Source organism: Gobius niger (genome assembly GCF_951799975.1).
Source record: "Gobius niger genome assembly, chromosome: 20".
Taxonomy (NCBI): Eukaryota; Metazoa; Chordata; class Actinopteri; order Gobiiformes; family Gobiidae; genus Gobius; species Gobius niger.
This window is the reverse complement of record NC_136871.1, coordinates 12146010-12159482: the sequence shown is the minus strand read 5'-3', so window position 1 is coordinate 12159482 and position 13473 is coordinate 12146010. Positions and strand designations below refer to the sequence as shown.

Here is a 13473-nt window from a genome sequence, read left to right as displayed (position 1 = left end):
AAAAGATTGTATAGTATTTGTTTTGTAACAGTTTCTGTAAATAAAATAATTTATACTGCTATTTATATGAAATCATGTCTCTGCCTTTTTATTAGACAATTTTATTATATACACAACATTTGTCAAAGTACAAGTTTCCAAAAGTAAGATGAAAATGCAGAATTGGCTACATGTTGATGACTCTGGACAACTTCTGGACTCTGTTCAGCAGCAAGTCGCCCTTCTTTATTGTTTCCTGGTACTGCCAATTTTTACTGTCAGGTCTGCAAAGAAAAGGAACATTAGAGATCAGATATAAATGCATGAACTGAAGACAAAATGTAAACAATTGACCTTACCTATTGGTCTCCACAATCTCATTGACCTTATCGATTTTACAGTGAAGACGCCCAGCAGCAATGAAGCGAGAAAGCTCCCTGGAAAACAATTAAAGTTATTAGTACATAGTTCAAGGAAAGTTTTTAAACTTAAAACTATTTCATCAAATTGGTCAGAAACACAATCCAACTATTTTTATATCAATCAAAATAAATATTTGACTTGACATAATCATAACAGCCTGGTGTCGTTCCAAAAAGCTCGACCTCTGAGCAGTTGTTAGTGTTGTTTTTTTTAGTCTGCACATAACTTAGTTCTCTACTTACTGGTCAATAAACTCTGTGCTGACACCAAAGGCCTCAGCCATATAGCCCAGAGTGAGTGAGCGGTAAGACTCCAACAGCTGGCTGTAGGCCTGGATCCTCATCTCTCTCACGTAGTAGCGGTAGTGTGGGGCAAACAGCCAGTCCTTCTTCATCTCCTGCTCCACCAAGGCTACAGTGCAGACAACACATGCGTAAGACAGTGAAACTAACAGACTTTGGAGGCTCCATTGGTTTGTGGACTGCAATCAGTAACCAGAAGTTAAAAAACGTGTTTCACCAGGAATTCATTCAGCATTGCCATTAGCCTCATCAAACGATACATGGTCTAAATGGTCTCTCAGCTTCTATAGTGCTTTTCTACCTTCATTAGGCCTACAACGCATTAGAAACCAGTCACCTATTCACAGTCTCATTCACACCAATGTATGCAGACACTAGAGGCAAGATGGTTGAAGTGTGTTGCCCAAGGACAGCGTGCACCTGCAGGGGCTGAGATTCAAACCCTTGACCTTCGAATCATGACACGACCTGCTCTACCGACTGCGCCACTGTTGCCCCATTTCAGACCAAAACTCATTGATGTTTTCATGAGTTTGGGTTACTATATTGTGAGGCGGCAACCAATGGTCGCTATGAGCAAATCATTATGGCAGCAATTATACTTTTACTAATGTATTGACATTCACAAGCCACAGGATCAGTTCTTCATGGGGTTTTGTGTAAAAGCTGCAAACCTGTAGTTTAGACCTCTATAAATTCTAAAATGTAGAGGGTTTTGTACCAGATAAAAACAGTTTAAATGTTCTATTACATGTTTATGCTCCTGGGTTTAAAATCTGTACATTTCACTTTATCTTGATTACTAAAAACCTAAATTGCGAATCACGATCTCAAGGTAGACCGATGCGTTTTCCAAAATCATTCAGCCCAACAACTATATAACAGTTTTATACTTGTCACATTAAATAGCATCTTTACCTAGAGACTGGAAGAACACAGAGTAGCGGCACTCGTAAAGGGAGAAAAGATACTGCCGTACAGAAGGGAGACTGTGCAGCACCTCCAAGATTTCTGCTCCCTTAATCACCTAAGAGGAGAAAAAGTACATGTAAATCAACATATGACTGAAAGCTCCTGCAGAGTGCATTTGAAAACAATATCTGATACGCACCTTTTCCCTTAGGTCGGGCCTTTTGAGGGCGATCATGCAAACATAGACGGTGTATGTAACAAAGGTCTTGTAGTCCATGAGCTCATAAGAAGTGAACGTGGACACAGTATCGAGGAAGAGCTCGGCTGCCTGTTTGAAATCCCGAATGGCTACACAGTACAGGCCCTGGTAGACTTTCAGACGATTCCTCCTGTCCCAGTCACCACCCTCCTCAATGAGGCTACAAACAACAAGAAAACAAGGTGAGACTTGGACACACTGAAATACCTTTAAGAGGTTACTCAAGCCATGCGCTTCTTCCCTGCATGTAGACGGAGTGTGTGGGTGAAAAGAGTCTATGTACTGTATTTGAGCATCAAACTGGATTAAAACACAGAAACGCATTACTGCAACATCTCCAAAATAGCAGATCGTCACGGGGATCAGATCACTATTCGATTTTTATCATCATTTGGCCCAGCCCTACTCTGAATATTCTGTTAACATGTGGATTTCTGCATTACAGGTTTGAGAGTTAAGTACTTTTGATTCTCTATATGGGTGTGCCATGTGGTAGATGAAAAAGGTGACTGAACTAAAAGAGTTTCTTGTCTGGACTGGAAAGTACTACCTAAAGAGGAGCTGGAAAACAGTCTTCTAAAGGTACTGCTCACTGCTCCGGTCAAAAAGCAAATCAAAAAGGGGGGCAGTTACAGACGCAACAGGAGCAGCAAAAGGCTCTGTGGTGCGAAAACAATTGACTCCTAAGTTGATTAATTCGAGCTAGAATCTGCCAGTAGGACGCATATTATTAATGGATTTTAATAAAATATCATTGAAGAAACAGTTGAGATTGACCTCTTTGCTTTTTCTGAATTGCGTGTGATGAGGTCACTGTCCATGTAGAAGAGGCCAATCCGCAACAGATAAAAGACAATATCCAATCTATGTCCAAGAGCCACCGTCTTGTCATAGGTCTTCCTAAACGCCGTCAAGGCACCCTCCTGTGAACACACATAGAAAAAGATACACCATGTAACAATACGCCATGTAAGTTTATAATAACTAATGGCAATACAAGTCATCTATAATCTCAAAGATGAACTAATGTGACTTTACCTTGTCTCCAATTCGGATGAGGTACTCCGCTTTGGCCATCATGGCATCTCGTATCTCACTCTCTCCCAGGTTCTTCTCCGCATCCTCCAGGACATCATCCAGGCGCTTCAGCTCCTCATCGTTTGCCTTCTTCATTTTGCTCAGAAGGTCAGAGTCCAGCTGCCACTTCAGGTCTTTACACAGACCCTCGTAATACGGGGCCATATCTGCAACAGACAGTACGGGTTCAGAGACAGTGCAGTGCAAAAATATACCAAAACTATACTTGGTAAACAAATGGGATTCACCCGGGCCATAGTACACACCAAACACAATCATACAAATATTGTCATCACATCTTTCTGATCATAAAATGGTAAAATATGGCAACGGTGCTTGTTTACGTTTGCTAGCTAAACCAATGTTGTCAAAACCCATTACTTTCGACATACTTCCTTCAAAGACGTTGCTTTTCATTGTATACGTGTTATATTACTTTTAAAAAGAATGCCAAGTCACTCAATGTGAAACCAAAATAGAAAAAAAGCACAAAAGAGGGGAAACATGCTAACTCACTGTTAGCTTTGATCGCATCCATTAGCTCAGTTTTGACTTTAACGTCCTGTTTGTGCCCGTCCATTGTGAGCAGAAACTTCAGCTGCGCTATCCTCAGGTCCGGGTTCTTGGGCAGACCCTCTTCTTCCAGATTTTCGAGAGGCATTTTTAATCCGAAACGAACACCTAATCAAATAATTTAAGGTTCTACAAGGAGCTAACACCGGCGATGCAAGGCTAGTGTACAATGACTACGGGAAACACTGGGCTGAAGGCTTCCGTGAGTCAAGAGGCGAAGAAGAGAGAGGGGGGCGTTTCAGAGGCCTAGTGCCGCCTGCTGGACAAAGTAGTAATCACAGATAACTGCACAACATGCTTCTTGAGGAAACAGAGCCTGTTTTATGGTAGTAATAATAAGTTTGACTGTACTAAGTAACTCATGCCCCTAGAGGCCATAAGCGCCACTGCAGGTGTTGTAGCATGTTGCATTTTTTATTCATTAATTGTCCGCGAGAGTACTAAATACTACGCTGACAGAAAAGACAAAGGGAGAGAGGGATATTGTACATCCAATTACACAATGGAGATATTTTTTTTCACTCAAACTTGGCTGTAAAAACTGTTTAAGTGGCTCTAGCCCACAGTTAGCGTTGCCCGTTAGCCTGTTAGCTTCTTCTTCCTGATTCTATTGTGTATTGGGGCCTTTGACCCATAGGCAGTGAAGTTCCAATTGTGGTTTTCTGGCCAGAGACACCAGGGGGAGATGAAAGACCCCCCTGGTAAACAAGTTACTTAGTACTGCTTTAAAATTGATTTAGTTAAGTTGAGTTATGCTTTATTAGTCCCGCCCACTTCCAGTTGTTTGCCAGGTGCCAGAAGTAAAAATCCCATTCATATTTCACATTGACGTTTCGAAAAATTATAATATTAAGTAAAAAGTTATTCAAGCATTTCACTGTATTTTAAAGTAATCAATCAATCAATCAATCAATCAATCAATCAATCAATCAATCAATCAATCAATCAATCAATCAATCAATCAATCAATCAATCAATCAATCAATCAATCAATCAATCTTTATCTACATAGCGCATTTCATACATTTCATGTAACACAACATTAATGTTTTCTCTCTTGTGAAATATCTACACATGCTTTTAAACTTTAAATATTTGAATAGAATTTGAATGTAGGTATTGAAGAAGCCAGGTTTGGCTGATGGCCAACTTGACCCACATATGACACTGTGAGGGACATACTTTACAGTCAGTCATTGGTGATTTTTAGTGTTAAAATCACGTGCTATGAAGTTGTTAGTCACGATAGTCTCAAGAATACAATCTTAAACTTTATTTTCATTCCGAACGACAAATTTCAATGTCAAATTCCTCTTTTAATTTCAAAATTTGATACACTGATGTAGTCCTATAGGAGGAACTCCTGTTATGGTAATTTTATAAAATTCTATAATGGAATTTTTAATGTTATGGCAGGGTTTTCTTGTTCTTCTGAAAAGTATTGAAATCTGCTTAGTTGAATATCTAGTTTAGATACAAGATTTAGAATTCATTATTATCTAGGTAAAATTTATTGACATCCCCAGTTCATGTGCTGTTTGTCTCACCTGGTTTGTGATGTTTTTTCCTTTTACCCTATGGGCTTTTCAATTCTGATGTTGTCCTGCCATTAAGAGCATCATTAAAAAAAAAATGTTTCCAGCCTCTTTTTATATATGCCTCAATTAATAGATACCTAGGCTTGGAGCTTTTGCCTGACATTTCACGTTTAGGCTCATTCTTCTTGGATTATTCTTTGTACATCACAACTTCTGACCCCTGACACTTGTCACATTTTTCCTTATTTGATCGTGATTTCAACTTTGAAACATCCTCTGCTTGTTCGTGCTGTTTGAATTTATGGATGGTGAGTTCATCATACTGTGGCGAAGAACATCATCCCGCCTGCTGCCCAGAGGTACCCAGTCCTGTCGAGACGGGTGCTTGATTTGTAAAACAGTTGTTGACATGCTTTTGGACAGGTGTAACAAAATAATGAGAACATCAGTCAGAATTATTAAGAACTCCTCTAGACATCAACAGACAAGAGGCTCAATTACAAAACAGCCTTTTGTTAGTTATACATAAATGGCTCTATCTGGGCCACAGACACCCCCAAAAAAGCATCAGTCTGAACAATAACAGAATTTGCGAGTTCTTCAATTGGATGCCATGTTTAAAATTATAAATAGAAGCAGGAGAGTGAATGAATTAATGCTGTTCTTTGCAATTTTTTATGTTGCTCACTTTATGTTGTCTTTAAATGGTGCATCACGTCTCAGTCAGATCCATTCAGTATGCAGAAACTGTGCCTCACTTCTTGCGCAACAGTCCCCCATTCTGACTTAAAGACACTGGACATGACACAGCTTTTTTAGAAGAGCAAGGGACAGTAACAGGCTGTCTTGTTGAAAATTAAAAAAAAAAGTTAATGATAACCAAAATAATGTTACAGAGTCCAGGTTCTCACATCAATCCCGTGTGTCACTGTGAGTATCCAGTGTACTGTGCTTTGAGACAGTATGGACTCTTTCCTGCAGCAGCTGGTAGGCAACTCTTTATACTCTGTGCCGTTATACCCAAATCTACCGAAGCTTTAGTACTGGAGTTTACAGCCTCTAGGCCAGTGCCTCATTTGAAAGCTAAGACCTACAAAACTGATTTAAACAGATTTTGTTTCCTCGCGATCGTGCCATGTTGTCATCAGTTTTATCACATTCTTTTTAATTGTATTTTTACCTGTTTCTTGTTGCTCTTTTGAAGTTTTTTTATGGTCTTTTCATCACAATTTTGCCACTTTTTGTTGTTTTGTTGTTGTTGACTTTTGTCAGTTTTTTGTTTCTTTTTTGTTGCATTTTTGTTACTTTTTTTGCTTGTTTTTACAGCTTTTTTACGTTGCCTTTGTTTTCTTCTTATTTTGTTGCTATTTTCGAGAAGCGTTTAGAAAGTAATTACACATGTAAGTACAGGTACTCTTACATGTTTAACAAGGGGGAACAATATGTAACAAGGCAGTACAAACTGTAACTACGTGTCAAGGTGTAGTAAAGATATTCAAAGAGCAATTAATGGTGCTGAGCTAACACATAGTTGTGGCAAAAGGGAATGTGGTGTTATAAATTGTGCATTAATTTTAATGTTGCAGGACAACAGTATTACTGTTGTGAAAGTGTATTTTTATTGCTTGTTGTTTATTTTTTAAAGTGAGACACCGTTGCTTGTAACAAGCAGACACAAGAGTGAACAGAGAAAAATAAAGCGAAACAAGGAAAAGTAGCACGTTATCAATGTGCATGTAAACTGTAACTAATGTGTAGGTACAGGAGAGCACGGGCTGTAAACTGAAATGAGACACTATTGCCTGTAACAAGCAGAAACAAGAGTGAACAGAGAAAAATAAGTCTCCAAAAATGATCACACTGTCAAAGTGCATGTACACCATAAGTACATGTGATATGATGATGCAGTGGTTAGCGCTTTTGCTTCACAGTTAGAAAGTCCCAGGTTCAATTCAGACGGAGCCTTTCTGTGCAGACGTGCATGTTTTTCCTGTGCAAACATAGGTTTCCTCCTGTTTCCCCTACAACTACAAACAATAGGTCACACATCAGCACAGAAAGGCTCCGTCTGACTTAGAAATGATGATTAAGCGTGATCATTTTTGTTCTTATTTTTCTCTGTTCACTCTTGCTTCTGCTTGTTACATGTAATTACATGTGTAATTACTTTCTGTATAAAAAAAATAAAGAACAATCAATAAAAATGCCTGGGGTCATGTCTTCACTTTCACCACAGTAATACTGTCCTGCAACATTAAAATGTATGCACAAAACCACATTCCCTTTTGCACAACTCTCTGATAGCTCAGCACCACTAACTGTTCCGTTTCATTCACACCATATTGGCTTGGCGGTTTTGTCATGATTGTATGATGTTACTTTTGAATGAAATAAATAATAAAAAGGAAAATGAATACCTTGACACGTTATTACATGTTGTACTGCCTTGCTACACATTGTTCTCCCTTGTTACACATGTAAGAGTACCTGTACTTACATGTGTAATTACTTTGTTGTTACCCCGTACTTACACCTGGAACGCGGGCTGTATTCTAAAGCGTTACCAATCTTTTTGTTTTAGACACGGGGCAATGCTATCTACCTCATCATTGTTATAGGCATTGGAGGAGCCTTTCAGCTGGGCTACCACACGGCAGGGCTGAGTTCACCATCACCCGTGAGATTGTTGGACATAATTCATTTCAATAGTTATTTTTCACTAAACTAGATGTAGAATCTTTGGCTCTTGTGCTGTTTGCAGTTCATTCAGCGCTTTGTCAACAGCAGCTGGTTTGCCCGCTACGGAGAGGTGCCTCCGCCTCACACCACCACCATGATCTGGTCCCTCATAGTCTCCATGTTTGCAGTGGGGGGGCTTTTGGGGGTTCCCAGCGCTAGAATAATGTCCTCCAAGCTTGGAAGGTGAGAGAAAATAAACCATTTGCATTTCAGTGATTCTTGAGAGTCGGAGGAAAAAAAGGTTTCAGTATAATGAACTGTAAATGACCAGATTATGACGCTAAAGGGCATTTCCCAATTGTAAAACAATTCAAACTCAAAAAGCCTGTAATTTAGATTCTTTCAGTTCTATTTTCCATCATTCTTAGTTTTATTCTTTGACAAAATAGGAGTTAAAAATATAATTTTAAAACAATCTTTTTAAGGAGAGGCTGCCAAACTTGCTGACTCTTTATGTTGAACCCTTTTTGTTTTAAATGTTAAAACCTCTAAATATTTGCATAGGAATTGCTTTCACTGGCATGAAAGTAATTTCAAAATGATTAAACAAATCAAATGAAGGCCATGTTCATTTTCAAACTCTCCAAATAGAGGCTATTTGTTTTTTCTGACAGGAAAAAGGCCATGATGTGCAGCAGCTGCATAGCCATAGTTGCTGCAGTTGTAATTTTGACAAGTAAAATGGTTGACTCTTTTGAAATGGTCATTGTTGCTCGAATCCTGCATGGGTTTTCTGCAGGTAAGTATGAACAAACATCATCATCTCTAATGACCAAGTGCAGCATCAGCTTTAAGACCTTCAAGCCTTGTTTTCTGACCCGCAGGCCTGGGCTCCAGCATTCATCTTCTGTACCTTGGGGAGATTTCTCCCAGAAAGATCCGGGGCATGGTAACTTTCACAGGCACCACATTCACCTGCCTTGGTAAACTGTCCGGACAGTTACTTGGATTGAGGTACATAAGCCTAAACATTTGCTTACCTTATGCAGCATCTTACTTGTTTTCATAAACCAGCATTTAAAGGAATATTTCAGGATTTTTGACATAGGGCCTCATTTCCTAGTTATCCAGAGTGTTGTTGATTTCTGGACATTCTTTATTATTATTATTTTTCATGCAGTCCTTATATTTGAAGAGTTTAGTGGTGCTAGGCTAGTGCTAGGCTAGCGCATGTCTATGGTAACTAGTAGCCTGCATTAAAAACCTCTTCAAAATCATGGGGTAGTCCTCCAAACATCGCCACATCTGATTTGTAGAAAGCTCCTTTGTGAATTCCATGTGTAGTAATGCTGGCCGCAGGTAAACAAATCACTCCGGTAACCTAGCAGATCACTCCGCCGCTGCGTAGTTTACAACCAGTAAGCTGAGGCTGCTCAAATATAAGTTATTTTAAATTGCAAAATGGTTATATTTAAAAAAAAGATTCAGTCAACACAGACATTTATATTGGTAGTCTGGTGTTACAAGTGATTTTCCTCAGGTGCACTGTGCTTGGGTCAGACTGTTTTTAATGCAGGCTACTAGTTACCATAGACATGCACTAGCCACACACAGACTGATTTGCTTTTATGATTCTTTTCTGTTTCAAAGTTCTACATTTCAGACACTCAACCTCTTCTTTTGCTTGTTTGTGCGCTCTGTCTTGACACTCAGTTTTGGAATGGAAAGATCTTGTCAATGCACCAACATAAACAGATCATCATACATTTAAAATATCTAAAACCCCCGACCTGTTTTGTAGTGAGATCCTGGGTCGTGAGGAGCTGTGGCACGTGCTCCTGTGTGTGCCCGTCTGTTTTGCTGTCATCAACATTTTGCTCCTGCCCCTCTTCCCCGAGGCCCCCCGTTACCTGTTCATAGAGAAGGGAGATGATGTAGCCTGCAAGAAGGGTGAGGGTTTGGTTAATATTAAATTACAATAAAAGAAAGCAACAATAAGACATATACCAACATATGGAAGTTCACCTACCCCAGCTCGTGACTCACTTCCATAGGATATTTACGACATCCTTCTGTTAGCACATTAATCCCACTGACCCAGGAACATTTATTATAGGTCACTCATGTAAAGTGTTTAGATTTGTTTCATAAACTTTGGCATTGCAGCGCTGCAGAGTCTGTGGGGCCCGGGAGACTATAAGGAGGAGATGGAGGAGATGCTGGTGGAGCATGCAGCCATTGAAGCGGCGCCTCCTAAAAGCCCTTTGCAGCTGCTGCGGTCCAGAAGAGCACCCTGGGCCCTGTTCACGCTGTTCCTCATTGTGACATGCAACCAGATGTCCGGCATGGCTATGGTAAATAAGCAAATCAAGGACGTAACATAACAGTCTAAAGAATCCATAGTTTGATACAGGACAGAATATCTGTATTTACTGGGTATATAACTATATGAAACTTACAGTCACATAAAGCTTAATGTCTTCATTAGCGCAAAACAACTGTTGTTTTTGTTCTGTAGGTCAGCACGTTCTCCTACGACATCTTCTATAAGGCTGGAATGCCAAAAGACAAGATTCGATATGTTACCCTCGCTGTTGGTGCAGCTGAAATTACTACATCGCTCTTTGGTGTGAGTAACATTTCTCCAATATATAGAAACATAGTTGTACGAGCATCTTGACCAAACGGTTTTAGCATAGTTTGGGTATTCCGTTCATGACCAAGATCCTGGCATAGTTCTGGGAATGCTTCAATGCTACTGACGCCAGAGGCAACTACTTATATTTTCCACATGGAAACAATGCAACCTCTTACAGTAGTCAGGTATACCCATACTACCTTACAATAAGATTCTATTCTCTGAGATTTTACTGAATGCAGGTGATGTTCCAGATCCAAACCAATAGTGTTTGCTTCTCACATGCCTTTACTCTCAAATTAGTCACAACATTTTAAACAGCCAACCCAAACCACACTGTAAACAGAATGATTTGTTTTACACTGAAATAAACATTAAGAGAGAAATAAAAGACAAAGAGACAAAAAACATAATTCAGGTACAGTATTGGAACTAACTTCCATGTTGACCAGGGCTCTCTGATGGACTACTTTGGGAGGAGGCCACTGCTCTTCGGCGGATACGGGGTCATGGCTGTGAGCTGGGTGTTTATCACTGTCACGGTCTGGTTTCAGGTATGTCATCTCTTACAAACCTCATGAGCATTTATTACGTGCACCCATTGATATATTGTTTTTTTCTGTATTTCCAGGATTCGGCTTACTGGGTGCCGTACCTCACAGTTGTCTTTGTTGTCATGGTGATAGTTTCATTCTGCGGTGGGCCAGGTATGTGGAAAAAGTGTTATCTTTAAATGGTCAGCATTTCTTTTTGGCTTTGAAACTCATATCTTAAAATATATTAAAAATATATTGTTACAGTTGGGGCTTATGGGCTAAAGCCCCTTCGTCCATGTGAAAGTCTTTTCAATGTAGTTCTCATCGAGGTTTGAGTTGTTTTACTTATAGGCAGAGGACACTCAGGGAAAAATATCCACCTGCTGCCCCTATGATTCAAAGATTTAAACCACTTTTGTGAGTTTGTGTGTCTTTTGTTCTTTAGGTGGAAGTGTGAACTGTCTGAACACGGAGATCTTTGTCCAGTCGGAGCGGACGGCAGCGGTGGTCACGGTGGGGATGCAACGCTGGCTGCTGTACGGTGTGATGGGCCTCATCTTCCCCTTCCTCATTGTGAGTATTGTCCTAAAGTGAGAAAACAGCCACACAGACAATATGATTCTCTTGTCAAGAAATGAGCAGATGTTCCAATAAACCAATGTGTGTGTATAACCAACATGATGCTGCTGTGTTGCAGGTGGCTCTGAGCACGTACTGCTATGTGCTGTTTGCTTGCTCGTGCCTGGTGGGCTGCCTCTACACCTTCTTCATTCTGCCTGAGACCAAAGGGAAGACTGTGCTGGAGATCTCTGAGGAGTTTGAAGCCATCTCTTTGTGCGGGAAGTCCGCAGCTAAAAACAAAGAGCCGCTTGAGACTGCCCTTTAGGACTGGAGGGTCTGGAACTGTTCTGTCAGTATTAGTATTAGTAGCATTAGTATAGTATAGTAAGGACATAGAAAAGAGAGCGAAGTAGTCGATTTATAATAACTACTTGAAGGTTTTCACTGTGCTCTTGAAAATAGTGTATTTTTATAATTTACTTCAAAATCCTTCTTTTAACAACAGCACCATCACTGTTGCAATCACTCATTTGTATCAATAGATGGCGGTGTTTACCTAAAGTGTCTGGAGGAGGCAACACTGAAGTAAAAGGAAAAACATCACTTGGTTAAGACATAAATGCTTTGGCAGAAACAAAACCAGGACACACAGACATTGTTGATTATCATTTCTCAGGTCATATGTGCTCACTATTGGCCTACAGCAATTGCAGCATATTATAATTCATACTTTTACACTTTTTTTTATAGTTTACAAATCGACTTAACTTGGGGGTTTTGTTTCTCTCATTTAGAGTTGATTCTGTGAAGTAAAACTTGTGTTCAAAATTAGCAGAGCTGTGAATGAGCTCACTTGAGAAACCTCTCAGGCACCACATCTGATCCGGAAACTAAGTCATGATTTGTCAGCTCTCATGCCGAGGTGAGGTCACAGGTCACTCTGAAGTAAGTGGGAATGCATTTACAGATTAGACAAGTTAATCAAGGGCTCAGAGGCTCATGGCGAGACTTAAACACATTCTGTTGTGCTCCTCTTCGCACACTACTACACACCACAGGATTGAGCTGCTGGCCGTGTCAGTGCTTTTGCTTTTGTCAAGAAAAAAAGTGGAATAAAGGGAAGATACATGTGTTGTTTTTAATGTATAATGTATGTTTATGGTTTAAGAATTCACTACTTTTTCCACCACTTCCTCATATTCTCCAACCTCTCCAAACAACTAAGATGCTAGTGCTAGTACTACTACTACTACTACTACTACTACTACTACTACTACTACTAATAATAATAATAATAATGCATTGGTTTCATATAGTGCTGGCAACTGGATATTCGCTCAAAGCCTCAAAGTTGACCTACTGATATTGTGTGTTATAATGATGGTAATGTATTGAAGTCGAGCAAGTCACAACACCTCCTTCTAGATCCAAAGATCTAGAATTCCCACATTTAAAATATGGGTCATTATTTTCCTCATACATTTCCCATATATGTGTTTCCAATCTACTTCATAGCACAGCTAACAAACAAAATGTTTCCAAAGTGCTGTACATATGCAGGAATACAGTAAAACAATATTTAGACATTAACAAATAACAGGACCCCACTTTGGGAATTACTAGACTACTCCGGGCTCATCCACTTCCCAAGAGGCGCTGTCATTATCTGAACAACTGCAAATACATGTTAGAGTGAAGGCCCACATTTGTAAAGATGCTCCAGTGGAGTGACTATCCAAGCTGTCTCTCTCCACAGTGGACATGGGGCTGTGTCAGGAAGGCTACTTCATTTTTTGCAGGGGCACACAGACAAAGATAAAAAAGAAAATAAATTCATAAAACCGAAAGTGCACTGATAGAAACAATGGTATCTTTAACAATTCAGAAAGTGAACTGTTATAGTCCCATGTGACTGGAGGCATAGGGTTGGCGTCACCTGCTTTAGAGGACATGGGACAGGACACTCTTGCCCACTGCTGCCTCTGTAGGTCCACTC

At 39.9% G+C, this 13473-nt stretch overlaps 2 protein-coding genes across 2 annotated transcripts; one reads left to right on the top strand and one right to left on the bottom strand.

Moving 5' to 3' along the window:
- Positions 1–66: 66 nt before the first annotated feature.
- psmd6 (proteasome 26S subunit, non-ATPase 6) lies at positions 67–3726 on the bottom strand. The gene is made up of 8 exons (XM_079579321.1): positions 3469–3726; positions 2914–3119; positions 2653–2798; positions 1816–2035; positions 1623–1731; positions 645–813; positions 339–416; positions 67–263 (listed from the first exon to the last, which is right to left on the bottom strand). Exons 1-8 carry the CDS (start codon positions 3611–3613, stop codon positions 167–169), a joined length of 1170 nt encoding a protein of 389 aa, XP_079435447.1. The 5' UTR covers positions 3614–3726; the 3' UTR covers positions 67–166.
- A 2209-nt stretch (positions 3727–5935) lies between these two features.
- Positions 5936–11802, top strand: slc2a9l1 (solute carrier family 2 member 9, like 1; the record flags this gene model as incomplete). Its single annotated transcript, XM_079578466.1, has 12 exons — positions 5936–6050; positions 7645–7740; positions 7825–7985; positions 8417–8541; positions 8627–8756; positions 9544–9692; positions 9909–10096; positions 10261–10371; positions 10833–10934; positions 11012–11087; positions 11362–11489; positions 11614–11802. The coding sequence occupies exons 1-12, from the start codon at positions 6027–6029 to the stop codon at positions 11800–11802; spliced, it is 1479 nt and encodes a 492-aa protein (XP_079434592.1). The 5' UTR covers positions 5936–6026.
- Between the last annotated feature and the right edge of the window lie 1671 nt (positions 11803–13473).

Bases quoted from the DNA above. Each gene is read 5' to 3' on its own strand.
- psmd6 (XM_079579321.1), bottom strand. From the start codon at position 3,613: ATGCCTCTCGAAAATCTGGAAGAAGAGGGTCTGCCCAAGAACCCGGAC. The intron at 3,120-3,468 runs GTGAGTTAGCAT...TGTCTGTTGCAG, and splicing joins GGATGCGATCAAAGCTAACA to ATATGGCCCCGTATTACGAG. The intron at 1,732-1,815 runs GTGCGTATCAGA...TTCTCCTCTTAG, and splicing joins GGCCCGACCTAAGGGAAAAG to GTGATTAAGGGAGCAGAAAT.